Genomic DNA, 27,311 nt, shown 5'->3' with positions numbered 1-27,311 from the left:
GGCAAATCAGCAATGTTGTTCGAGACACAGTTAACCAGAAAAAAGTCATCAAAATAAAACTTTCAGCTTTTGCAAGTGGCTAATCCAGCACCCTGACTGTACAAAATCCAAAACAGGCTTTAAAACAATATGAGGAATACAAAGCAAACTTTTAAACAAAGAAATGAAAAAAAAAACTCGAAAGGCTGAGAAAAATGTTTTGAGAATAGTGAAAAGAAGCGAATTAGCTAGCAATAAAAAACTCTAATTTGCATACAACTTAGGACACTCAAAAACCTAAGCAAACTGGACTTTAAACATTAATGTTCACGTTCAGTTGGTTTTACTATGGCTTGCATCTTATAATGTTGCCAAGACCTGGTGAAATGTTGCAAATGGAGTCAGAGTAGGAGGGGTGGAGGTAGCAGTTTCTACAAAACTGAAGTTATACAGGGCTTTGGTGAGAACATACCTCAAATATTTTGTGCAGTTTTGGTCTCTCTACAAACATACAAATGTACGAATATAGAATCAGACTAGGTCACTTGGCCCTTCGAACCTGCTCTACCATGTAATAAGATCATGGCTGATCTGATTTTAACCTTAACTCTACATTCCTGCGTATCCCTGATAATCTTTCATCCTCTTTGTAATAAAGAACTAGCCTAAGAAAGGATATTCTTGCTATAGAGCGAGTGCAGAGCAAGTTCACTTGACTGATACTGGAGATGGCCAGACTTCCCTATGAGAACAGAATTGTTCGACTGGATGTGTAGTCATTAGAGATTAGATGAATAAGCTATGATTGAAACATAAATTTCTAATAAAGCTGAACAGATGAGAAGCAGGGATGATGTCTAGAACAAAGGGACACAGTTTCAGGATACAGCATACAGCAGTTAAGACTGAGATGATGAAAACTTTCTTTACTCAAAAGGTAGTGAATCTGTTAATTCTCTACCACAAACGGCTGCAGAAGCCAAGTCACAGAATGTATTCAAAAGTTAGATAATACTTTTAATGTATTCAAGGTATATGAGGAGAAAGTGGGAATACGGCATTGAAGAAGAGAATTAGCCATGATCATATGGCATGGTGGAGCAGTCTCAAACTGCTAGATGGCCTACTCTTCCACAAGTTTCTTTACCAAGACTGACAGGAGCTGAGATATGAGTATTGGCTAAATCCTTGAATGAAAAGTACTGCATAACTCTTCAAGGAATGTTCAAGTTTTGAAGCAATATGTGCCTGAAATTGGTGCCACACATGTGGAGACTGCCCAGGTGAGTGAGATGTATCTTTCTTGCATCTGGTATTTCTCAGCAGTATGGCTCATATCAGTTGCAGTTTATCTATTAATTTATGTTTAATTTACTTTGATTCTAGTTCATGGTAATGTTTGAGTTACAAAATATGAAGATTTATTTGGCAATTTCTGAATTTGTTGGCCACAGTCAGTTTAATTCTTTTGGTTTGAGAGTCCCCAAGCAGATTGTAACACTATGAAGCAAATAAATTTCACAGTATATCAAAGAGCATTGCTCTTTAGGCTTATAGTCAACAATTGTCTGGAGTCCTTAAGTAGCGACAAGCAATAGCTAAATAAAAATCATCTATGAATGCTGTGGACAAGTATAATTACAGATAATGAAAAATTTCAATGCAATTAGTTGACTTTACCTTAGTTCAGCTTTACCAGAAGAATTACTATGCACTGCAGTCAGATGTACTGCGAAGGATTCTACTCCCGTAAAGTTGGTAGTGGGTACAGTAAGAAACACTCGCTTGCTTTTTTCACCATGGGAAAGGACAACAGAACCTTATGTAAAATAAAAGTTAACTCAAAACAATGTTATGAAAAGGATAGACAAAATAATGATGTAACATATGGATCAACTATTACCAGTTTCCATGTATAAATCAATAATGTTAAAGAATTAGAGATTGTTTCTAAGACTGAAATCAGGATAGAAACATTTCTAAGATTCCAGTAAATACAGCAGCTCATGCAACTGACAGTTTGAGTCAGAAAACAATCACCAATACTTCTGTCTTTAATTAATGTCGACTTTGAGTGAAGGATTGCTGCATTTAACCCATTAGCCTTGATATTTTACCATAGGGACTTCAGCTGTTATCAATCACACTCATTTTACAGTTCCTTTGTTGACCTAATTTTCAGTTCATGAAAGGAGGGTAATCCTATGAATTTTACAGAAATTTAAGAGACATTTTGAAACACTTATAGTGTAAATATTGAACCTTCTTGTACAAATGCATGCAAAGCAATTTCAGGAATCAAAGGCCTGAGGCCCAAGCATGCCTGTGGAATGTCAAAACATAATTCCTCTGCAAACACAATAGGCCAAATGGCCTTCTCATGCACTGCAACAATTCTGGCACTCTAATCCCAGACCAGCATGGCCATCTAAAAAAAATACAGGAATCTGTTTCACCAAATGTATAGTTCAAAACTCAAAACCTCCATGTTAAAGATGTTAATGTTGGTCTAGACAACTGAAGGCTACTTAAAAATTCTGAGATCAGCAATGGAGTAAGCTCGGTCCATCTGTCCAGAGAGCATCCCTCATAATTTCACAATTTTAAGTTCACACTTTTGACATAGTCAGAAGTCACACAACACCAGGTTAAAGTCCGATAGGTTCATTTTAAAATCACAAGCTTTCGGAGAAGCTCCTTCACTAGGCGTACTGTTCCTTCAGCTATGAAGGAGCAGTGCTCTGAAAGCTTATGATTCCAAATAAACCTGTTGGACTTTAACCTGGTGTTGTGCGACTTCTGACTTTGTCCACCCCAATTTAACACTGACATCGCCACAACATGATTTTTGACACAGATCAGCCAGTTTCTTTTAAATGGTACAAATCATTTAATTTTTTCCATGTTATTGATTCTGTGGATCTCTTTCAAAATGAGAAGCATGATTATTTGACAACACATGAGAGAATTCTAAATGATCAGGAGGATGTAGGCATGGATATGGGCATGGTGAAAAATCCCCGGGAAGCAGTGTGGATTCAACATTAACTGATCTAGTTCTGGATTTAACCTGGGCAGGTTTGTAGATGAGCGTGGGATACCCATGCGACTGATTAAAATATTCAAATTAGGAATTAATTTTGATGCGAACACCACATTTTGTCATTAACAGCCAGCACATTGGTTCTCCAGACTCCCTACATGAGATGAGTGCTCAATAGAAAATTGGTTAGTTCAGTACAGTGTAACGGCTTCTGGCTAGCACAGTGTAAAACATGTGTTGACAGGATTAATTCTGTCAGCTTAAAATCACTGCTCTGAGAATCAATTGCAAAGTCCTGTTATTAAAAGTGCCCCAGAGAATACTCGCCAACATCTCAAGTTCCTTGCTGTCAGCCTCCTCTGCTACAAGGGGGTCCTATATGCAGCAGTGGCCTGGACCTCTGAGGAGTAGCCACTGGATCTGTCATGGCCACGGCAGCAGGCCTAGAGTACTCATGCCACCAGCAAAAGCTGCCTTCTTCATAGCTGCGTGATATTCCACAGGGCAGAGGGCTCCAGCTCTAAGCTCTCAATCTGGTGTGGTATGATGGTTTAGTGTTTAGCATTGCTGCCTCACAGCGCCAAGGACTCAGGTTCAATTCCACCCTTAGATGACTGTGTGGAGTTTGCACATTCTCCCCATGTCTGCATGGGTTTCCTCCAGGTTCTCTGGTTTCCTCCCATACTCCAAAAACTCCTTTAGAAGGATGAGGTGGGATCTAATTGAAATATACAGAATACTTAATGGCCTGGACAGATTGGATGTTAGGAAAATGTTTCCATTGGTAGGACAGACTAGGACCTGAGGGCATAGCCTTCGGGTAAAGGGAAGACCTTTTAGAACAGGGATAAGGAGAAATGTCTTCAGTCAGAGAGTGATGGATGTATGGAATTCACTGCCACAGAAGGCTGTGGAGGCCAGGTCATTAAGTATATTTAAGGCTGAGTTAGATATGTTCTTGAATATTAAGGGGATCAAGGGTTATGGGGAGAAAGCAGGAGAGTGGGGTTGAGAAACATATCAGCCATGATTGAATGGTGGAGCAGACTTGATGGGCTGAATGGCCGCATTTTTGTTCCTATGTCTTATGTGCAGGTGAGGTGGATTGACTGTGGAAAATGCAGGGAACGGGTGAGATGCTGTTTGGATGGTTGGCATGGACTCGTTGGGCCAAGTGGCCTGCTTCCATACAGTACAGATTCAATGATTCACACAAGGTGTACAGGCAATATGATCGAGCAACAGTGCCTCAGGAGGCTCAGCCTCTTACGGCAGTTTGTTTCAGACATCTGCAGCCTCCTTGAAACACAGTGATCAACATGATTTCTAATCCCTCAATTTCTTTACCTCTGGATCCTTCCAACATCTGCCAGAGATATCTTCTGAATGTCATGGTGTCCTGCCATATATCACCCAGGTCAACGACATCTTGTTTACCAAGGCCACGAGCACGGCAACTTTAACACAGATGAGATTGCTCAAACTCAGTAGGGTGAATGATTGTACGATGTAACAATCAAGGTGCCTTCAGATCAGCCAGGAGACTTCACAAATTGCAAGGACTTCCATGCCCTAAATGTTGCGCTAGTTTGTTAGCACTGTAAGGTCTTCATGCATGTCTGCACCAGATCACCAGAAGGTTTCACGACTTCTTCAATTGCATTTCCAACAGGTTTCCAAGCCACTTCACAGCCCCAGTATTTGACTCATGGGAGGCAAAGGCTCTCCAAGAAAGATCTCATTGTTAAATCCTGTGAGGAATCTTTTTTCACTAAGCCAAAGGAGAAATAACTCCATATCACCACCAGTGCAAGTTTTTGAGCTGCTCAAAGTATAATTCAGATCTGGAGGGACCCTTGAATGCATGTCAGTTAAAGGATTCCACTTCATATTTTTTGTATTAATTTAGAGTTATACAACTACAGTTTCCATCTGTGGCTGTTCATAAGGGTTCAAATGAATCACCAGTTCATGCCAAGAAATTCCATAAAAATAAACACAATTAATATACAATTAACAGTTTTCAATATGCAGCATTCAGCTGGTGTGTACACATTTGAGAGTTCTTTTGGAAAGTCTACACACCTCACCCCCTCACTAAACTAATGATCCAACATACCTATCACATTCCTCCAGTCAGTCAGCCGGTCAATTAGTATATTCTAACCTCTTCCTCCTCAAACAGTGATCACTTACCAGAGGACTACTGTACTGACCAACTGGGAATGCAACACAATACAGACCATGAGAATAAGGAATTTATTCAGCAAAATAATCATTATAAACATCTAAGTGAGTGTCCCTATACACCCATGATATTTTTGCTCAATTGTTTAGCATAAGTAACAAAACGATGGAATCAACTGAGCTGGAAGCAGACTGCACATTTTCTTGCTCTTGGACAGCTGTATCTATGGTGGATGTCATCTAGGTTATGGACTCCATGGGGGCCCTTTTGAAAACAGCCCTGACCTGTGCAGGGGACGTGCAATGAAGGAATGAGAAGTAGGTAGCCTTGGAAAGACTTGCTCTTTTTACAATTCCCCTCTAACACTCACTTGCACTCCCCTGGTGGCAAAAGCTGCAGAGCACTTGGCTCCGCATCAATGAAGCACTGATCTACCGAGGTCAGATTTTTGCTCCATCTTGTGTAAAGAACAGATATGCAGACCATTGACCTGATTTTGTCTGCACTCAGTGGTCTGCCATGTGTGATGTTCCATGCAGGTGATTACTCTTTCTACAGAGCTGGATATCAGAACAAATGCCTGTGGTCATAGCAAGAATAATAGAGATGGACTCCTCCAATCTCTCCCCAAGTGTGTGGATTGCCTCTGGAATGCACACATATTGCATGCTGCAATTCCAGAAGTACCTTTATCATACACGTTCGCTGAGATTCAACTGCTATGTCCATCTGTGCAGAGTTTGGGTGTTCTGCACAGTCTGGAGGAAGTTCTCCAGAACTGACTCTTCACCAGCATCAGCTCCTGCTCACATGTGATAGGAATAACATCATTTGAAAGCTGAGTTGTTTCTAATACAGGGCCCACTGAGGTAAGTATCTGCACATGTGCAATGTATGAATGAGACATGTGAGAATCCATTCTCAGAATATTTGCTCTCCCCTGAACTTTCCTAAGACTACTCCCTGATTATTTCCTTCATTACTCAGGAGGTCCTGTGGGAGATCAAAGATGTGAATTGATGCTGAAGGTTATGAGGATTGTTCATATTGTGATGGTTCAGCGTGCCATGATATCAATGCAGTGTAAGCAACTGGTCAGTGTTAAGTGACAGTAATTGTGGGCCACACACCGATTTTGCATCAATGATGTATGTGTGTGCGCACCAACCTGACAAGCTCCAGGATCTCCTCCTCCAATGAAGACAGATGGTGACAGTGGGAAGTTCATCCTGATTCCATGCTACTCCCTGGATTGATGACCTCTCTTTAAGGCAGGGAGTTATGGAAATATTAAGACTTGCATTCAAATAGTGCTTGTTACAACACTTCTACAGCTAATTAAGTGTTTTCAAAGTGTCATCACCATTATAATATGGGAAACAACTGAGAAATGAAATGGATGAAGAGAATGAAATGATAACAGTTAAAGAGGGTGACAGTAAGAGATAAGTGTAAGAAGGCAATAAGGCATGTCTAAATAGTATCCTCAGAGATGGAGATTTGATGGTGACTGGGGAGAAACAAGCCTGTGGAAAAGGGAGGAATGTAGTGCAGGAGAACACAAGGGAAATCAGACGGAGATGGACACCACTTGAAAGTGGTAAGACATTGCTGAACCTAACTAGGTTATTAAACTTTTTCCTGTATATCCAATTCCTGAACTGCGCACTGCTCTTTCCAACCACACTGGCATTGTCATGCTTCCTTCTTCATCCCATACTCAGTGAAAATGACTGCACTCCTGTCTCACAGCACATCCTCCATCATATCCTCCAGGACAAGGTCTAAAATCCAGGGTCGACAGCTTTCTGAGATCCTCCATTCATTGTCCACCTTTCCGAATGTTACACAGGCAGGACTTCCTGCAAACAGTCATACCCTTGCCAAGATCTGTTTTTAGATAGAGAGAGTCCTCACTGGCATACTGCATACTTAATCCTGTCCTCTCTTGTCAGTTCAGCAAACACTCTCCATAACTCAGGAGAGATATTATTGCCAGAGAGGGAGTGCAACAAAGGTTCATCAGATTTGTTCTTGAAATGGAAGGGCCATCATTTGAAGAGAGATTGGTTCAACTGGGCTGCATTCTTTACAGTTTCCAAGAATGAAAGATGACCTCATTGAAAACTATAAAATTCTTAAAAAAGGACAGAGTAGATGGAGGTAAGATGTCGGAAATCAAGGGGCACAATTTAAACGTAAGGGGGATGCCACTGAGGACTGAGATGAGGAGAATTTTTTTTCTCATAGGGTTATTGATCTTGGGAATTCTCTACCCCAGAGAGCCTTAAAAGCTTAGCCTTTGAGTACATTTAAAGTAGAGGTTAATAGATTTCTGATGATCAATTGTGTGAAGTGTAAGTTTGGGAGAAGTGTAGGTTAAAGCTATTGAAGTGCTCGATCAGTCATGACTGTATTCAATGGTGGAGCAGACACAACAGGCTGAATGGCTAACTCCTGTGATTATGTTCCCGTGTTCCTACTCACAGCTTCAGTTTCTGAGCCACTACAGGTACCAGGCCTTAAACTCTGAAATTTCTGCTCCATGAGTCAGAAATGTGAGAAGGGTAAAGTCATGCTCTGTTCACTAGTCACACATCTCTCAGTTAAACACAATGAACTTTTATCAATGGCACTTACCAAATGCAGGTTTGATATGACCAGGTGTGAATCCAGCAGGAGTATTCCCATGAGGATAGCCACTGTTCCACTCTACAACCACAATTCCATAGACACCATTCCGTGACACGGTGGCACTACAGGCACCAGTAGGAACATCTGATACTTCAAGAACCAAAGATTCAAAGCCAACCTAAAAAGAGTAATAACATTCAACAAACATGGTAACTTTTGACAACTGCAAAACTACTAAGATTTTAAGGAATTAAATACAAACAACATCAAAAAGGGATGTCAGTTACTTACAATTGCATTCTGAACAGAAAAATAAAAAGTACTCTTTTGTTATTGTAGGTAAAAGTTTTTGCTATTTGAGTTCACTTTCAATTCATAAATCAATTGAAAGTCCCACTGCAGAGTGTGATATGCCAGAGTTAAATTATAAAGTAGATGATCGTGTGGCCACTTGTGCAGTTCTTGAGTGGATAATCTAGTTCTTCAGTAAGAGGTCCAGAAATCTTTAAAGGAAAACCCAGATTTTCATCCCAATAAATTGCAAGTCTAGCTTTAATTGTTTTTAAATGTAGAATTTATCTCTTTGTTCCAAACATTTAAGATTACCAAAGTTTCCAACGAATTTTCAGTATGCAAACCATAAATGCAACCTTTAGGATTTTCTACCCTCTCAACCCCATCCTATCAATCACAGTTAAGATTATATCTGATCACTTCCTTGAATCACACATCACCCACATCCCCTTTTCACATCCCACTATAAATCCTTCTGTTTCTGTCCCTTGAAAAAGCACTTCCCCAGTTCATTTACAACTGCATTTTCAAAATCCCAACTGTCTAGCATGAGATCCTTCAATAACCATATTATTTCTGTCGCTACTGATTTATTAAATCTCATATTCATCACACTTTTCATGACCAATTATAGAAACAACAGTGTTCTCTTACCCTAGCTGTTTACCTGGTCTGGCTCACACCTCCATTCCTTTTAGTCCAATGGATGTAGAATTAAATGGATATAATAGACAAGTGGTTTAATCAGCCACAGCCAAATCTGGCTGAACTCCAAGATCAATGTCACATCTTGCTCTCAGTTGCTACAGCTGCTTTTCACTGTACCACGGAGCCATAGAGATTTACAGCATGGAAACAGACCCTTCAGTCCAACTCGTCCATCCTCTACAAGATTCTAGTCCCATTTGCCAGAATTTGGCTCATAGCCCTCTAAGCCCTTCCTATTCACTTACCCATCCAGATACCTTTTAAATGTAGTAATTCTCTCAGGCTCCACCACTTCCTCTTGCAGCTCATTCTATAAACGCACCACATTCTGCATTAACAAGTTACCCCTTAGATCCCTTTTAAATCTTTCCCCTCGCACCTTAAACCTATGTCCTCTAGCTTTGGACTCTCCTACACTGGAGAAAAGACCTTGACTTTTCATCCTATCCATGCCCCTCAAGATTTTATAAACTTCTGTAAGGTCACCCCTCAGTGTCTGTTGCTCCAGGGAAAATAGCCTCTGTCTATTCAGTCTCTTCCTGTGGCTCAAATCCTCCAACCCTGGCAACATCCTTGCAAATCCTTTCTGTATGCTTTCAAGTTTCACAACATCTTTCCGGGGGAAAGCAGAGGGACCAGCAATATTCCAAAAGTGGTCTAACCAACATCCTCTACAGCCGCATCATGACGTTCCAATTCCTATACTCAATGCACTGAACAATAAAGACAAGTGCAGCCTGTTTACCTGTGACTCCACTTTCAGCGAATATGAACCTGCACCCCAAGGTCTCTTTGTTCGTCAACACACGTATAAGTCCTGCCCTGATTTGCTCTACCAAAATGCAGCACCTCACATTTATCAAAATTAAATTCCATGTGCCACTCCTCAGCCCATATAGTCCCATATACATTAAGGTAACCTTCTTCACTGTCCACTACATCACCAATTTTGTATCATCTTGATCAATCAAATATTACATCCACCTTCTTCTGTCTAATGCAACCTATTTTTAATCCCCTCTACCCTCACCTCCCAATAAAAAAAGTGAGGATCTTATCAACATATTTGTAAAATCAAGGTTACTTCATCAGCTGACTCTGCCATGCTCTCCCTTCCACTACTCCATGAGGCAAACTTCCATTCTGCTCCACTTCCCCAGCCTTGAATTCACAACTTAGTTTCACTAGTTATCTTCCCACCTGATGTTATTACTGTGCAAGTCAGATTCCAGACTGAAATCTGGATTGATAATTCATATTTGGTTTTGTTTTGGTTTTAATGAGGTTGCTGCCTCACTGAAACTTATGCTCTTGATTTTGTAGATTTGATTTTAACAATACAATAGATTATCTCATAACAGAAATGAAGGTAAAATAAATCCATCTAAACTATTTATACATTTGATCAATTTAGAGGTTTTGAAGCATACATTATTAGATATAATACCATTACAGAGGAACCTCTATTATCCAGCATTTGATTAACTGAACTTCGGACCATCTGAACAAGATCGCAAGGTCCATGATATGTGGCTAACTATGTTGTTTGGCATTGATTATCTGAATTAAATACCAACCCCCTCCGCCCCTCCCCCGGCCCGTGTCCTTCAGATAATCGAGGTTCCTCTGTAATCCCAAAAATATGAATTCACTTCTACATCACTTCTACTGTACTCACACCAGAGAAGAGTCCCTTTCCCTAATATGTTGATAAGTTTAACTTAAGTGTGATTTCAACTCCCAGCTTAGAATGTTTGTTGGCCTTTTCCTAGAGCTTTCATACACCTGAGTTTAAACATTCTCAGTTTCAAATATCCTTGTCAGGGTTTCATTTAAACGATTCTGGCCTGAATCTTATGCTAAATTTCTTGCTGTAAGGTACCATTTTCCTGCTGTACTGCTTCAAACTGAAACTAAAGTTAAAAAATAACTTTATTTTCAAGCTATACATGTTTTTCCTAAGCTTAAAAAAATCCAAAATTCATGCCCAATCCACTCCATCAAGCTATTTCAAAATAAATCACCATGACTACAGAAATACCTACACATTAATCATTAACTCTTTAGAAAGAAAAACCCATGTCATTAATTTACATCCAAATTTAAAATAAATTATATTATGTATGTGTATAAATCTCAGTCTACATCATACATTCCTGTCTCACTCCATACCTACACTCAGCTCTGTTTTACTAGAAAAAGGCCTCCTGCTTCTTCATTCAATTCCAACAAAACTTCTCAATTTCTCTTCTTGGTACAATGTTAGCTGATATTGCAAATGGTTGTCCACACCCAAATCCCTCCGATCAGGTGTCTGCTCCCACCACTGCACCAATCCATTTCTTAGCAAATCACAGATAGCATACAAGTTGACTGCAACAAAGATAAACTTTTCTTCATTTCCATTGAGCTCCGACATCCTTTGATACGACTGGCCATCCCATCCACATTTAATGCCTTTCCACTGTTATCTGTCAGGTTGGACTGCCCTTGCCTTGTTCAATTTTTATGTATTATATCACAGTCAGAGAATGACTTGCAATGGCTTCTCTTTTTGCTCCGACTGCATTACCACTTTTATAAAAAGTTGCCGTTCAGTTAGATCTGAAGACACAGCATTATTTTCATATGTCAGCTGATAACACCCATCTCTGCCTCACCATTACTTCTCTCAACTACTCCGCTGTTTTTAAATTATCAGTTTCTCTGGTGTCTTGTAGAAAACCAGTACACATTTTATCTAGTTAAATGTTGGAAAGATTGAAACTATTTTTCACTGCCTTAATTCTAAGCTCCATCCCAAAGCATCTACTGCATCCCTCTCCCTGGCAATACGGAGATTTAACTGATCCACTTGAAGCCATATCGGATTTGGAGATGAGCTTCTAATCTCATACCATCTGTGAGATTGGCTGTTAACATCTTAGTCATAGAGTTGTACAGCATAGAAATAGACCCTTTGGTCCAACCTGTCCATGCTGACCAGATATCCCAACCCAATCTAGTCCCACCTGCCAGTACCCCGCCCGTATCCCTCCCAACCCTTCCTATTCATATACCCATCCAAATGCCTCTTAAATGTTGCAATTGTACCAGCCTCCACCACTTACTCTGGCAGCTTATTCCATACCCATATCACCCTCTGTGTGAAAACGTTGCCCCTTAGGTCTCTTTTATATCTTTCCCCTCTCACCCTAAACCTATGCTCTCTTGTTCTCGACTCCCCGACCCCAGGGAAAAAACTTTGTCTATTTATCCTATCCATGCCCCTCATAATTTTGTAAACCTCTATAAGGTCACCCCTCAGCCTCCGACACTCCAGGGAAAACAGTCCCAGCCTGTTCAGCCTCTCTCTATGGCTCAAATCCTCCAATCCTGGCAACATCCTTGTAAATCTTTTCTGAATCCTTTCAAGTTTCACAGCTCAACTCCTGCCTAAACACTCATTACTTCGAGACTTAACTGTTGCATTGAACTTCTGCTGGTCTCCCACAATTATTAAGACTTAATCTGTAAATGTAGTGAGGAATCCTGTTCTTGTAAATCTGCATTCAAAATGGGTTAGTTACAGATGAATGAAGGTTATAAATAACTGAATGATTTGGTTAAAAATTGAATTGTCTAAACAAACTTCGAGACAATATCTTCATTTACTTAGAATAGAATATTATCCGTTGTACATACATAAGGTATTCCAAAACACTGCAGTTCAGTTTTTAAACTGGCAACAGTTTATGTTTCCTTTGTGCTTGTTAATCTACACTGATTTTCAAATCTTTCAATAACCTCATTCCTCCCTATCTCCTCCAGACCGACAACCCTCCAAGATATCTGTGATCATCTCATTTCTGCCCCAGTTCAATTTCTTTTAATATCTTCCTCTTATTTATTTATTCATTCATTCTATTTCTGGCTACTGTGCCTTCAATCAAATACAGTCTACGTTTATTGTACGCTAATTGTGGTTAACTATGTCCAACTGGAAGGCATTGGTTATATGGTTACTTCTGCATGTATACAATGATGTGTGGTTGAGTTCAGAGGCTTTTAATAGCAATGTTTCACTCTGGATAAATGTACGCTGAACAAAATTGAATCTGGTTTTATCCTTCACCAACTGACAATCAGGAGCAAAAGATCCCAAACTCTGAAACACCCTTTTTTAAAACACTCCTTAAAAGCTAACCCCAGTGATAGAGCTCTCACCTACTGGCTGGAGCGTTGATGAGATATCAATATGACCTCCTTTGAGGAGACCTGCTATTATTAAGTGCCTCTCAGGTCCACAGAATTAAGGTTGGGAAGAAGTGTGTGTGTTTGTGGGGGGGAGATTGCCAATCTCACAACCAAAGATTTGATGGCCAAAGATTGACACAAATTCTCCACAGGCAGCACTAGTCACTCCTAAGGGTAGGCTTCTGGTCACCAAGGGCATGGAGAGGTTGGGAGTGCCGAGATCACAGGAATACAGGGAGTGAGATGGCAATAAGGGCAGTGAGGTAGCTTCCAGCTGGACCTCTGATTTTTTCTTAATGCTTTCATATGTGCATCTCGTCTTTCATAGAGTTAACCTTTAAGGACTCTATGCACTATACAACTGATAGCTATCTGCCAGTTAGCCTATAGATCTTTAAGCTGCAATATAGAAATCAGGTCATTGCCAAAATATCTGTTCCTTTTTTTAAAATAAATGTCAGCTTCATAACTTATGGCTAATAAACTTACCCAGGGAGTTAATCATCCCCTGATGAGTAATTATATATTAGACTATCATTAACATGATGAGGCAAGATCTCTTAATCAGGCCTTTGGACAAGAGACATCCCAGAAGTCCACAAGCAAACATGATAGGGTTTACATTCCTAGTACCTCTGTACTGAATTTCCCAGCCATTCCAGGCTGAATACCAATAGCACTGGTACAAGGATTACTCAAGAGTCTCAACTGCCATGTGACAAAAAGTCTGACTCTAAATCCTCCTCCCAGAATTAATTGGGTCACAGGCAGGTGGCCAACAGGCTGCCCAGGCAATATACTCCTGCCCAATTAAATACCACCACACTTCCAAAATCATTACTGGGAAAGCATTAAATTCTGCCTGGTATCTCCTCACATGGTTCTGCATTGTAAATTGTTTTATGGTGCTCCTCTGAAATGTTTGGATTTAGCACAAGCCATTGTGTGACTCAAATTGTATATATGCTGTAAGTAGGGCCTCAATTATGCCTGCTGGAGCAAAAGGAAAATGACTGAACTCTGGTGACAAAACTAGAATATATAAATTAAAGTTCACAATACTATGATGAGTAGGTAAGTTTTTTTTCACTCATACTGCACAGACAAGTATTAAAGTTCTGCAATATATAGAGCAAAGGAAAAAAACACAAGGTTTTAGAATCAACAAAGTAATAATGTAACCTCTAACCAATCAACTACTCCTCTCCACTGCTTTAGTGACAAACTGAATGAGTTTTTTTTTACTGGCAGCAATATACTATGTCATAAAATGAACCCAAACAACACATAACAGTGGTTGCCTGAGCAATGTAGAGCCTAGCAATCTACCACAACAACGACATGAGTCGGCTTAAATAACAGAGCACACCATCACTTTGTCTTCAGGACGCAGATTTACAGTTCAAAATGCGCAAATAAATTACATGATCTGTACCATAGAATATCAGGATACAGATTTCTACGTGCAGTTGCCCACATTTTGGGGAAGAAATAGGCAAGAACCAAAGTGAATCAATAACACATTGAAACATGCACCCCAACACATGGGCACAGTTTCAACTTTAAATTGAAATTTTGGGCCTCACACTGTCTGTGTAACGTTAGTTCTAGGTACCGATCTAAGTACAGATCATCAATCCAGGTTTTCTTAAAATATACTGGCTCCAATACAGACTGGAACAAGCATTAGTTTGCTCATTAAAAAGGCATTGAATACCATAAATATTCAACACATTATCCTGATGAAATCCAACTTAGTTACTAGTACATCATGAACTATAATCAGATATTGAATGCTTAATAAGTTTAATACAATCACATCAATAAATTTGCTGAATAATCAGTAATACAAGAGACTTCCACAAATTTCCTCCAGTGAAATAACTTAAGTATCCCAAAGCCATTGTTGCTCTACTTAATTCAAGATAGAAAATGAATTAAAACATTATGAATGCCGTCTGATATACCTTGTTATTGGAAGATCAAATAAATAGTAAAATTTTCAATCCAAAATTATAGATGTTAAAAGAAAGTTACCTCAGAATTTGCTGCTTCCTCTGGAATAAATATAATGGCAGAGTCATTCCCAGTGAACAGTCGTGGAGGAATGGAAGGACTTTCACTCAAAACACTCACATTGATTAATTCAACAGAAGGATTAAAATCCAGTCCAAGGAATGTCTAGAATGTCAAAGTAGACAGACATTAATCAATAATACTCCCCTGTCTTACCACAGCAGTCATACATTTGAGTCAAGCTGCAGGATGTTTCAATGCAACATTGCAAAATTATTTTTCATGCAATGCGGCTACCGCTTGCTGAGCTAGCATTTTTTGCCATTCCTATTTGCCCTTGAGCAAGTGGTGGTGAGCTGCATGCTTGAACTGCTGCAGGCCACTTAGTGTAAGTGCAATGTCGTTAGGGAGGGAATTACAGGACTTTGACCCAATGGCATGGAAGGAATGATGATAAGTTTCCAAGTCAGGATGGTGAGTGGCTTGGAGTGGAACTTGCAGGTGGTGGCTTGCCCTTCTAGATTAGTGGTCTCCAACCTTTATAAACACACTAAGTTTTGAACTTACGTGCAACCCAGGATTTGCCACTAAGAAAACATAGAACAAACAGTTTATTTTTAGAACCATATAAATTTAAAACTAAGTATATAATTATTTATGTTTTTTCTCTACTCACTAAGTCTCAGTATGACACTTGCGATTACATACGATCTGATAATGCCCTGAAGTCTTGGTTATACTTTGAGACTGCTAGTTGTATACTGACCATCAGCTGTGAGGTAAGTGCTACACTTGCACATGATTGTCTTCATTGGGAGAATATCATCTTTCTGAGGTATGTGGGATCAAAGTAAGCTTTCACTTTAAAAACACAGGATGGTGGGAGTGGGTGTTTTTCTCTGATCACGAGTCCCCAAAATCACTTTCCATTGATCTGATTTTCAGTTCAATTTTATATAGTATTTATCTCCATATTAACCCCATAGCTTAATAAATCAAACACCTGATGGAATTTAGTAATCAATCCGCCAATGCCTACTTGAAGGAATGGACTTGAGACAAATGTTACAATTTGTTCCATCACATCTAATTTCTGAAATCATCTGTTGAATTCTTCTGCTAACTTCTGCAGTTTTCTCCGTGGAGCCAATTTTCTTTGTCTTTGATGTTTTGCTAGGATTTTCTTCACAACATTGCATGCTAATGTTCCCTTCATTCCATGATTTGAGAAAAGATTTCAGGCACCAGATCAAAACATTGTCACATGACCTTCCCTCAACTTGACCAGCATGGCTAACCATAGCAGCATCAAGTTCAACAAGTAAGAATTTAAAGAGGTAACAGTGAAGGGCTCTTGCTCAAATCAAGTTTACAATTTTAACAATAACTTCTGTTGCGTAAGAAAAATCCATAACCCAACATGATTCATGAAAGCTTGCTGGTGGATTACACAGTGGTAATTGACAAAAGATGGGAAACCAGGATCATTTCAGTGAAATGTCACAAAGCCTGTATTTCTACCAAGCATCACTGGTGCACAATCAGTTGCAATGGAACCAGTTTCTTGATTTGAATATTATTTCCAAGTCCATACACTTTTGAATTTGTTGTAGATATCCTCACCCTTTAAGGGGCAAAACAGTCAAGAATCCTTGTTAGCTATGTCCTTAAAAATTATCTTCACAAAGACAATCAGCTGGATTGTATTGGTCGCTTCAACGCATTCACCAAACTGCAGCGAGAAGCAGGTCCTGCCATAGTTGTTGAGACACATCTTTGGACAAAGATTCAACTCGTCTTGCTGCTGTGGAAGCACCAACTGACATGACCTGGATTCCTATCAAAATCTCACATTTGTTCTGAAATAAAGAGTAAACTGCTACAGTCTTGCTTCTTTGAACAGTTTGTTATCTATGAATTACTTCTTGTGTTTTGCCAGAAGTAAGGTACAGCTACAACATTGGCATCCACCTGAAAATGTGGAAAATTGTCCAGAGATGTCCTGTATACAAAAAGCAGGGCAAAACCAACCCGGCTAATTATCATCCCATCAATCTACTCTCGAACATCAAGAGAGTGATGAAAGGGGTCATTAACAATACTATCCAGCAGCATTTGTTTTGCAATAAACTGGTCACTGAGGCTCAATTCTGAATCTACTAGAGGCATTCAGGTCCTGACCTTATTACAGCCTTATTTCAAATCTGAACAAAATGGGTGACACAGTGGTTAGCACTGTTTCCTCACAGTGCCAGAGACCCAGGTTCAATTCCCGCCTCCGGCAACTGTCTGTGTGGAGTTTGCACATTCTCCCTGTGTCTGCGTGGGTTTCCTCCAGGTACTCCGTTTCCTCCCACAGTCCAAAGATTCCTAGGTGAATTGGCCATGCTAAATTGCCTGTAGTGTTGGGTGAAGGGGTAAACGTATGGGTCTGGGTGGTTTGCTCTTCGGAGGGTCGGTGTGGACTTGTTGGGCTGAGGGGCCTGTTTCCACACTGTAAGTAATCTAATCTAATAAAAGAGCTGAATTCCTGAAATGGGCGGAGGATGACTACCATTGACAGCAAGGCTGCATTTGACCATATGTGGCATCAAGGAGCCCTAGCAAAACTGGAATCAATGAGGATTGGGGAAAGGGTGGGGGTGAAAACAATTTCCACTGGTTGGAGTCATACTTGGCACAAAGGAAGATGCTTTTGGTTGTTGGACAATAGTCAGCTCAGCTCCAGAACATCTCTGCAGATGTTCCTCAGGGTAGTGTCCTAGGCCCAATCATCTTCAGCTGCTTCAGTGATCTTCTCTCCATCTTAAGATCAGAAATGAGAATGTTCCCTGATGATTGCGCCATTAATAACTCCCCAGATAGTGAAGCAACTCATACTCAAATGCAGCAAGATCTGGACAACATCTTTGTTTAAGCTGACAAGTTACAAATCACATTCATGCGACACAAGTCCCAGCCAATGACTATCCCTGAAAAGAGAGAATCTAACCATTGCTTCTTGACATTCAATTGCATCGCCACTGCTGGTTCCCCCACAATTCTGGATATTATCATTGACCAGAAGCTGAACTAGATGAGCTAATTATATACTGTGGCTACAAGAATGGGTCAAAAGCCAAAAGTCCTGTAGTGAGTAACTCACCTTTAGATTCCTCAAAGACTGTCCACCATCTACAAGGCACAAATCAGGAGTATGACAGAAAACTCCTCAATTGCCTGGATGGGTGCACCTCTAACAACATGCAAGAAGTTTGGTGCCATCCAGGACAAAGTCACATGCTTGATTGGCACCACATCCACAATCAGAAGCAGCAGTGTGTACCATCTACAGCACCTACAAAACCCACAACCACTACCATCTAGATAGCGAACGGAAATAGATACATGGGAACACTATGACCTGCACGTTCCGTCCAAGTCACTTGCTGTTCTAATTTATAAATATATTACACCATTCATTCAGTGTTAGTGGGTCAAACTCCATGAACTCCTTCCTTTAAGCCATTGTGGGTGAATCTATGATGGACTGTAGCAGTAGAAGAAGGTAGCTCACCACCACATTCTCAACGACAACCAGAGATGGGTATGATCTAAACTATGAGATTTATATATAATATTTATTTAAATAATTTATTCTAAGTTTGGGTTTTTCATTCTTGAGTGAGGAGCATGTTTTCTGTGTGGTGAAGTTAATAATTAACTTGGTTGTATTTCTGTAGCCAAATTGACTTTTTTTTTAAAAAGGCAATTGTTGAGGGCTTGCTTTAGAGTTAATGGGCTTTTATGCATCACTAAGATTTTTGTTTACAGTAGATTTCATAGACCCTGAATGGTGAGAGATTTTTAGAACTTTTTTTTTAAAGCTTATTTGAAACAGCCATAGCTTGGAGATGGCATTTTTTTTTTCATTTTAATTTGATTTTGAGCAGAGCTGTGAGGTCCTTGAATGAAAATGTCTGTACAATGCATTGCTTCTGATAAGGAAGGAATTATAATGAACTTGCTTACTTCAGAGCAAAGAGTTAGTGTTAGTCCCAGAAACCCTGAAAAGATTATTTAAAAGATGGGTTTGTTTAAGTTCAAGCACGTAACAGCTCCAAGAAGAAACTATCTGCAATTCTAGTTATGTTAGACTCATAGGTGACTTACATCTACTGAGGTGTCAGCAGTTGGTTCGAGTCCCGTACAAGTGGTCTTTCTGGAACTAGACAAAGTTTGTTTTGGGTAGTGTACCAGAGTGTATTTGAGTATGGTATAAAAGTTGCTGTTTTTCCTTCCAATGTACAAAGGAGTGTGTTGGGATTACACTGTGAAGGAGCTGGTGTGGTGGTATTATCACTTCACTATTAACCCAGTGACCCAGATAATGTTCAGATCTCCCCATGACAGATAGTGGAATTTGAATTTGATAAAAATCTGGAATTAAAAATCTAATGATGACCATGGCAAGGGAAACTTCATCCTCACCTGATTTGGCCTACATCTGACTCCAGATGACAGCAAATTGGTTAGCCCTAAACTGCCCTCTGGGCAATTAGAGATGAACAATAAATGCTGGCCTAGCCAGTGATGGCTGAATCTCAGCAAAGACTAAAAGAAAATTTGTTTATATTATAAACAGATGGTTTATTTTTATTTCTTTTGTTACTAAAACTTTGTTTCATTGTTAAAACACACTGCAAAATTGTGGGTATTTGGTTCAGCAAGAGGCCACTTTGTTAAAGCAAAACAAAACAAACACGATTTATCATGCGCCCTTTCAGTGTTAAATCTGACTTGCTCAAATAACACCAGCTGGGAATCATGACATGGGCAATAAATTATAGTCTAACCAGCAGCATGCACATCAATTATTTATCTGGGGAGGAGTGCCAAAGTGGAGCTTATGTGGTATTCAGCAGGTTATCTTGCCCATGTTTGACCTGTTGCCATGATACTTCATGGCATCCAGAGTCAATGTTGTGGATTCCTTCGGTAACTCCCTCCCAACTGTAAACCAATGTTCTGCCATCTCGCCTGACTCTATTTACTTTGTGCAGTTAGTTAGTTCACATCCAATTTCTGCTTCAACATCCACTCTTAAAATTATATCAGTGACATCAAAATGTAGTTAAAAATGGAAGATGTCATGGAGGCAATTTAAAACAAAGATAAGGATCTGGATAAGGATTTCCTCCCCCCAATTCATCCCAGTGCAGATTAAGTGGAAAGTGTGGGATGTTTGGATTCATGTCAGTAACCCAAGGCAGATGTTTCTGTGACATTGCTTCTCCAGAACAACCAAACCATTGAAAGTAGAGAAAGAAGTCAGCGACTGTTATAGATTGAGAAACACTTATACATCACTTTGTCACTTACTTGTATAACTCCAAAATTTCCATCATACCTGTGTAACAAAAGTATGTGCTTTACCATTTCCATGGACCTTCTAATCAGATGGAAACATAGAGCAAGGTTCAACACTTGCTATTCCTCCATGCTTCTTCAGCATGATAGCAGGAAATGAAAGCAGAAAGTGAAAATGTTTGCATAGTTGTTTATCCTTATGACTAGTTCAAGTTCACCTAAATCAGTAAAGCAGCTGCATGGGTTTCCTCACCAATGCTTAAGCACAGATGGTTTTGTTCACCTGAAGAACTTGACTCAATTTAAGCTGTCCCACTCACCTGATTTGAGATTGGCACTCTGGCAACAGCAAATCCAGCACCATCTTCGACCACTACACTCCCCAAAAATCCATCTTGTCCATGAAACATGAGCTTATATTCCACAATCACATCTTGAAATGTTCCACCATGTCTTGTAATGTTAATCTGAAAATAGCGACTCAAGTCACTTTCAACAATCACAGTTTGCCCTTCTGAGTAGACAGCAAACAAGCCATAAGGGTCATCATTTGCAGGAACCAGAAATCTTGAATTGTCTTTTCCCTCATTCAAATCAGCTCCACCTTCTACAGAAGTTAACCTCATTATATAAACTTCATCTAACTCCGGAACGTCATCAGCTAACAGCTGAACATTTATTTCTGCATTCAGCTGCGAATCCAGGATAGTGACTGTGCCATTGATCACAAGAAAGTCTCCTGTCATATCAGAATCACTCTGAAGCAACCAATGTACCTTAAGAACAGAAGAGAAGAAATGACAATTACTAATTTGAATTAAAAGCAACATACGTATCGCAAAAAAAGTGTTGCATCTAAACATCTTCAGTTTAAAAAATTCCTGGTTTGATTCCAAAAACTGGTTAAATATTTAAAGAATTAATTGGATTTCATAAATATCAATCAGTAAATAGATGTTATAGAACTATTTTAGGGAAAATTGAGGAGATCTTCCTAAATTAAATCTGAAAATAATACTGTGTAAACAAAATCTCCAGAACTGGATAAATAGTAACCTTTCAAGTACGAAACATATGCTGACGGCTTCAAATAGCTGAAAGGTGGTTAAACTGTCAATCAAATTGAAGCCTGAAGTGCAGGGTCCAACTGAGACCTTAAAATGTGAATGACAAAAAGCCCTTCATCCATGCTCATGCACCTGACCAATTCAAATACTGATCAATTTAATAGTCACATCTTTTAAGAACAAAGCTCTACCATGACACACCACAAGGAAATCATACTTAAATTATCATAAAGTAACTATCATGACTGAATTAATTCCTCAGAGGCCAGTCTCCCATCAACAAGTCACATTTTACTTACACTTGGAGAGCCCTTGACACTGGTCCAGCTCCCTCAGAGCCAGCTTTCAGAATGTCTGACATTCCTCTTTTTATCTGTTAGCCAGGGCTTCTTGACTGGACCACACTAACAATCCCAATCAAGGAACTCATATTCTATGAGATCCATCTGGCTGACGTCATTACAATCACTACAATAATATGCCAAATTAGCAACGCATCTTTTAAATATACCCATCAAAAAGTTCTTAACTCCAGAACATATTTCCTTCAAATTTCACAACCCTTTTGACCGGATATGAAGCATGTCACATTCTGAAAATTGTGTGTGTTCTGAAATTATATGAGCTATTAGCACCACCACTATTGAGTGAGAGTTCACAACCCACATTCTTATGGAGAGCACATGAAAAATAGTAGACACAGAAATTAGGTCAGGTATTTCAAACTTCTCCTCTGCACTGAAGGAAGGTCTAGTTCTGTTCCTGATAACATAATCTAGTCAGTTGCTCCTTCCTTTACCAAACATTGGAAGTAAACAATAAAATGCTTAGGGGCTCCACCTGCAGAGGTCGTAACCCTACCTTTGAGCCGGGAGGCCTGGTTCAAGTTCCATCTGCTCCAGAGCTTTGTAATAACATCTCTGAAAAGACTGATTAAAAATGTATACTATAAAACGCTTTAACATTTGAAGACATAAACGTCATGGTTATGTAATATTTGAGGATTTAATGGTAGTCTATTTTCTTTGTTTAGATGTAATGATAAATGCCACATAGTCCTCAAGTACTCCATCCAATTCAGGAGGCTATGAATTTGAAAAATGATTTGACAACACACAAACTGATTGATATGATTTAATTAGAAGTAATCAAACAATGATTAACAAGAGAAGTCATACCATTTAGCTTCTTCAGAGTGGAAATTAAAACATTTCCACTCTGACAAAAAATGGTGAAAATTGGTCAGCTGAAAATTTCAAAACTGGGTTTGTTTTGTTTTGGTGAGAGTATTGTTACAAGATCTCAAGACACAGTCTGCCCTGTATTGAGACTTTACCAAAGCTGGCCGCAAGATGGACTCCCCTAGTCCATGCTTCATGATAGCAAATCATAGAACTACTGCAAAGCAGGAGGCTCATTGGTATAATGGTGCACTTCATCATAAACATTCCCCTTTTCACGCAACACAAAAAAATGATCTTGTTATTTATATTTTGAGTTAGCCAACTTATTCATCAAGCGCAAAACTGTCTTATGCATTTGTAATTTGTTTTCCTGCACTCTCTCTCTCTGCAGATGCATGACATAATAGTTCTTAAATTATGCTGCTTTCTTTTTGCTATTCATAGATATTATTATTGACTGTTCAATTGGAGCATCTTCCTTCTCTGGGTATTGTCAGTCTCTGTCATTTGCTGTTGATGCGCTGTTGTCATTGCATTTCTATTGTTTAACATTATGAGATATACCTTTAAGAAGGATTTGTTCTCTCATTTTTATTTTGAAAGCAAATGTTGTAAACTTGAAACTGAGCTGAGCTATCTGCTCTTAGCCCAGCTAGCTTTGTTGTTTTTAAAACGTTGGAGCAACAGAGGCAGCAAAAAGGGGTGGGCTCAAGTTCCCACAGAACCACAATTTTAGTTTAACTTTTAGCAGTTGCTGGAAACTTGTTACAGCTAAAAGCTGGGGTTCTCTTCCTGCTGCTAGAACTCCAAATGAGACAATCCATTTTACTGAATTTGCCTTTGCCAAGGGTGTGTTTATGGGTTGTTACTATATTGGAACAGTTGTTATTTAGTAGATTAGATTAGATTCCCTACAGTGTGGAAACAGGCCCTTCAGCCCAACCAGTCCACACTGACCCTCCGAAGAGTAACCCATCCAGACCCATTTCCCTCTGACTAATCCACCTAACATTATGGGCAATTTACCTAGGGAGTGTTGCTGAACAAAGAGACCTTGGAGTGCAGGTTCATTGCTCCTTGAAAATAGAGTCGCAGGGAGATAGAATAGTGAAGGCGGCATTTGGTATGCTTTCCTTTATTGGTCAGAATATTGAGTACAGGAGTTGGGAGGTCATGTTGCAGCTATACAGTACATTGGTTAGGCCCCTTTTGGAATAGTCATGCAATTCTCATCTCCTTCCTATTGGAAGGATGTTGTGAAACTTGAAAGGGTTCAGAAAAGATTTACAAGGATGTTGCCAGGATTGGAGGATTTGAGCTGTCAGGAGAGGGTGAAGAGGTTGGGGCTGTTTTCCCTGGAGCATCAGAGGCTGAGGGGTGACCTTATAGAAGTTTATAAAATCATGAGGGGAATGGATAGGATAAATAGACAGTCTTTTCCCTAGGGTGGGGGAGTCCAGAACTAGAGCGCATAGGTTTAGAATGAGAGGGGAAAGATATAAAAGGGACCTAATGGGCAACTTTTTCACATAAAGAGTGGTATGTATGGAATGAGCTGCCAGATGAAGTGTGGAGGCTAGTACAATTGGAACATTTAAAAGGCATCTGGATGTATATATGAATAGGAAGGGTTTGGAGGGATACAGGCCGGGTGCTGGCAGGTGGGACTAGTTTGGGTTGGGATATCTGGTCAGCATGGACGGGTTGGACTGAAGGGTCTGTTTCCATGCTGTACATCTCTATGACTCTGTGACTAATTCAAAACTTCATTCAGAACAGTGAGAAAACAGGTATTTTCCCTGAAGTGAGTCCAAGTAACTAGGACCAGCAATCGCCTGGAACCTCAATTTTCACTGAATCAAGCTGTTTACATGTGGCATTGTATAAAATAGAATTGCAAAAGAATTTCCAGATGTAATGAGAAAGCATTCGAATAAATCAAAAATACAAAATGCTGCAAATTGACATTACCTTCACATTCCCAATTTTTCCTTTTGTTCTTGTAATAAAGAATGCAATATTTAATAGTTCTTCATGACTAGATGGCTCCAGATAAGTTTTCATGTCCAATGACTCCTCAGTGAACTGAACTATTCCATTGGGATTTCCAACTTTTTGTACCTAAGGATCATAATTGTTGAAATTTAAAATATTATTGACGGTCTTTCTAGAAAAGTAGTTTTGTTCATTGCAAAGCCTTTCTCGTTTCAGAAATGCAGGAATATTTCACATCCAAGTCCAAAGCAAAATCATCACACTGTATGAAAACAAATTTAAATACAGTTTGCGTATTACAAAATTCTGTTCATCATTTCACTTTTGCTATTTCAAGGTGGCAGCCCATTAGGTGCAGCATTTTGACAGCACCAAAAATATTACTGTCAAAGTATCACAAACTGTGGCTTCAAGCCCTAATTTTGTGAAGCTCAAACATCCAGCTGTGCTGAAGACCTGTTTTGTGCTTACAGAAACTGAGGAAAAGGCATTAGAGAGGGTGTTATCCCTCAGCCACGATCACATCATGATTGTATCTGGGAAGCAGGACCTGCCAGTTCATTGGTTCTTCTCCATGATACATACACCTTGGATATCCGAAATGGGGAACAGTGGGGAAGGAATAAAACGTGTTCAAAAATATATTGCCTAGGGTTATAGTTTCAGGATAACAACAATCATTTTAAAAGATGAAGCTTCTGAATAATACATTTTTAGTAAAGGTTTGATTGAAAGAACAATGCCACAAACATATGCCCCCAGGATTTAATGGAAGGGACCACATTATTCAAAAATTCTATTTCAATGAATGATTTATCGGTTGTTAGTACACAAATAACACATAACTTTATCATATTAAGTGCAATGCATATTTAAAAGAACAGCTAATTAAATAGGATTTTGGATGCAAACCACAATTGAAACAGCATTATTTATCTCAGTCACATACCGTTAAAAACACTTTTCCAGCCTTATGGTCAATTTCTGCTTCACCAAATTCCAGAATAAGTTGAATGATGAAGGTCTCTTGCATTTCAATTTCTTCATGGGGCAAGACACTCAATTCAATGACTCTATTTCCAGTCTCACCATCTCTAAAATAGAATGTTCCATTGATGGGGTCACTTATGTCTGTGTTGGATGATGGCAAGACTGCTTCTGAGTTTGGACCCAGAATGTTCCAAATTATCTAAGAAAAGAAATGATATGGTGAGTTCCTAGCATCACAGAAATATCCAATACTTCAGGAGGAGGGTAGTTTAGCAGGAATGTGATTTGACATTCTGACCGCTTGCATTTATTGTTCAGATGAACAGGTGGCAGGAAGATGGACCTCATCTGTTGGAAACATAGCTCTGAATCTTTTATATACTTCTATATACTTTTTGTACTATTACTTTGATGTAATGATCAAAAACAACATGCATAATGTTGTCAAATTTCCAAGAAAGGATGAGACCTCTCACCAGTCACATAAAGTAATAAATGGCTACTGTTTCATAAAGGTACCCTTTTGATTAGGCTAATTCATTTTGGATTTATGTGCAGAAATAAACAACTAACTTATTAAAAACATTGTGGATTAAGTCTCTTTTCATTGCACAAAAGACGCCTTATCCCCCAGATGGTTTGAAACTATGTTTATACTCCTCCATTTCATTTGAATTCTCTGCCAATAACTTCACTCAACATCATCACGCATATAAACCATTAACAAAAATCTAGCCATCTCCATTTTGTGTGCACCATTGGTCTAACATTCCAACAATTTTTTGATTGAGGAAGTTCTAGATTTTTATTGTAATTTGTGAAGAAATGCACAATAAAACAACTTTGGATTGGCTTTACATTCCAATCTTGTTCTGGACTTTCCCAGCAAAGGGGACAATTTTATATCCAATCAACTCTTTAAATTATTTTAAAAACCTCAATTAAAGTACATCTTAAGGAGAATAACGATTGTCTACACAACAGCTCTCTGACCTGCCGACCTCTTGTTTCTTCAATATTGAGTTTCCAACTCGTCATTCGTCATCTTGAGCAATCATATATCCCTCTCATAAATCAACATCATCTAACTGTTCCCACTACTCTTACCATCCACCATGCCCCAGTTACTCTCCAATACATCTGTATCTTTGACCAGCTGAAGTTTTGGTAACATTTACCGTTATTGTCAGAGTTTCTGCTACAATGCTGAAATCCCAGTAAGCTGAAGATCTCAGGAACTTATCCAACATCATACTGGAAAATTAAGGATATGCACAATCACTGCACACTTTGGACATCTGTTTCAGATATTTCTGATTACTTTATTACCCAGTCACCCTAACTCTATTACCCAATTCAACTCTCAGAATTCAACTCCCTAATTGTATTAAAAGACCTGAATCACATCTCTCAATGTCTATAGTTTACAGAAATAGTGAAAAGTTTGGTATCAAACAAGTGCATCCCCTACAAAACTTTGCCAGGTTCTGTTACCTACTATTGTGAGATGACCAGAAATGCTGTTAAATCAAGACACTGTACAGAGTAAAGATTATACATTGGTTTCATAATTAATTGTTTAAGGTGCAGCAAACATTGTATTATCTGCCATGCTACCAACTGGAGTC

The 27,311-nt window shown here is 39.2% G+C and overlaps 1 protein-coding gene across 3 annotated transcripts in view; it reads right to left on the bottom strand.

The window, feature by feature from the left end:
• adgrv1 (adhesion G protein-coupled receptor V1) overlaps positions 1–27,311 on the bottom strand; it is a 559,481-nt gene that overhangs the window by 252,025 nt on the left and 280,145 nt on the right. For all 3 annotated transcript variants that reach the window (XM_043709105.1, XM_043709113.1, XM_043709123.1), the window contains 6 exons: positions 25,643–25,882; positions 24,670–24,819; positions 20,768–21,223; positions 15,120–15,263; positions 7,851–8,022; positions 1,660–1,798 (listed from right to left, as the gene is read on the bottom strand). In XM_043709105.1, the coding sequence (XP_043565040.1) occupies positions 1,660–1,798; positions 7,851–8,022; positions 15,120–15,263; positions 20,768–21,223; positions 24,670–24,819; positions 25,643–25,882 (1,301 nt within the window). The remainder of the gene's footprint in view (positions 1–1,659; positions 1,799–7,850; positions 8,023–15,119; positions 15,264–20,767; positions 21,224–24,669; positions 24,820–25,642; positions 25,883–27,311) is intronic.

This window comes from Chiloscyllium plagiosum, chromosome 2, assembly GCF_004010195.1.
Source record: "Chiloscyllium plagiosum isolate BGI_BamShark_2017 chromosome 2, ASM401019v2, whole genome shotgun sequence".
NCBI lineage: Eukaryota > Metazoa > Chordata > Chondrichthyes > Orectolobiformes > Hemiscylliidae > Chiloscyllium > Chiloscyllium plagiosum.
This window is presented reverse-complemented; position numbering and strand designations above follow the sequence as displayed.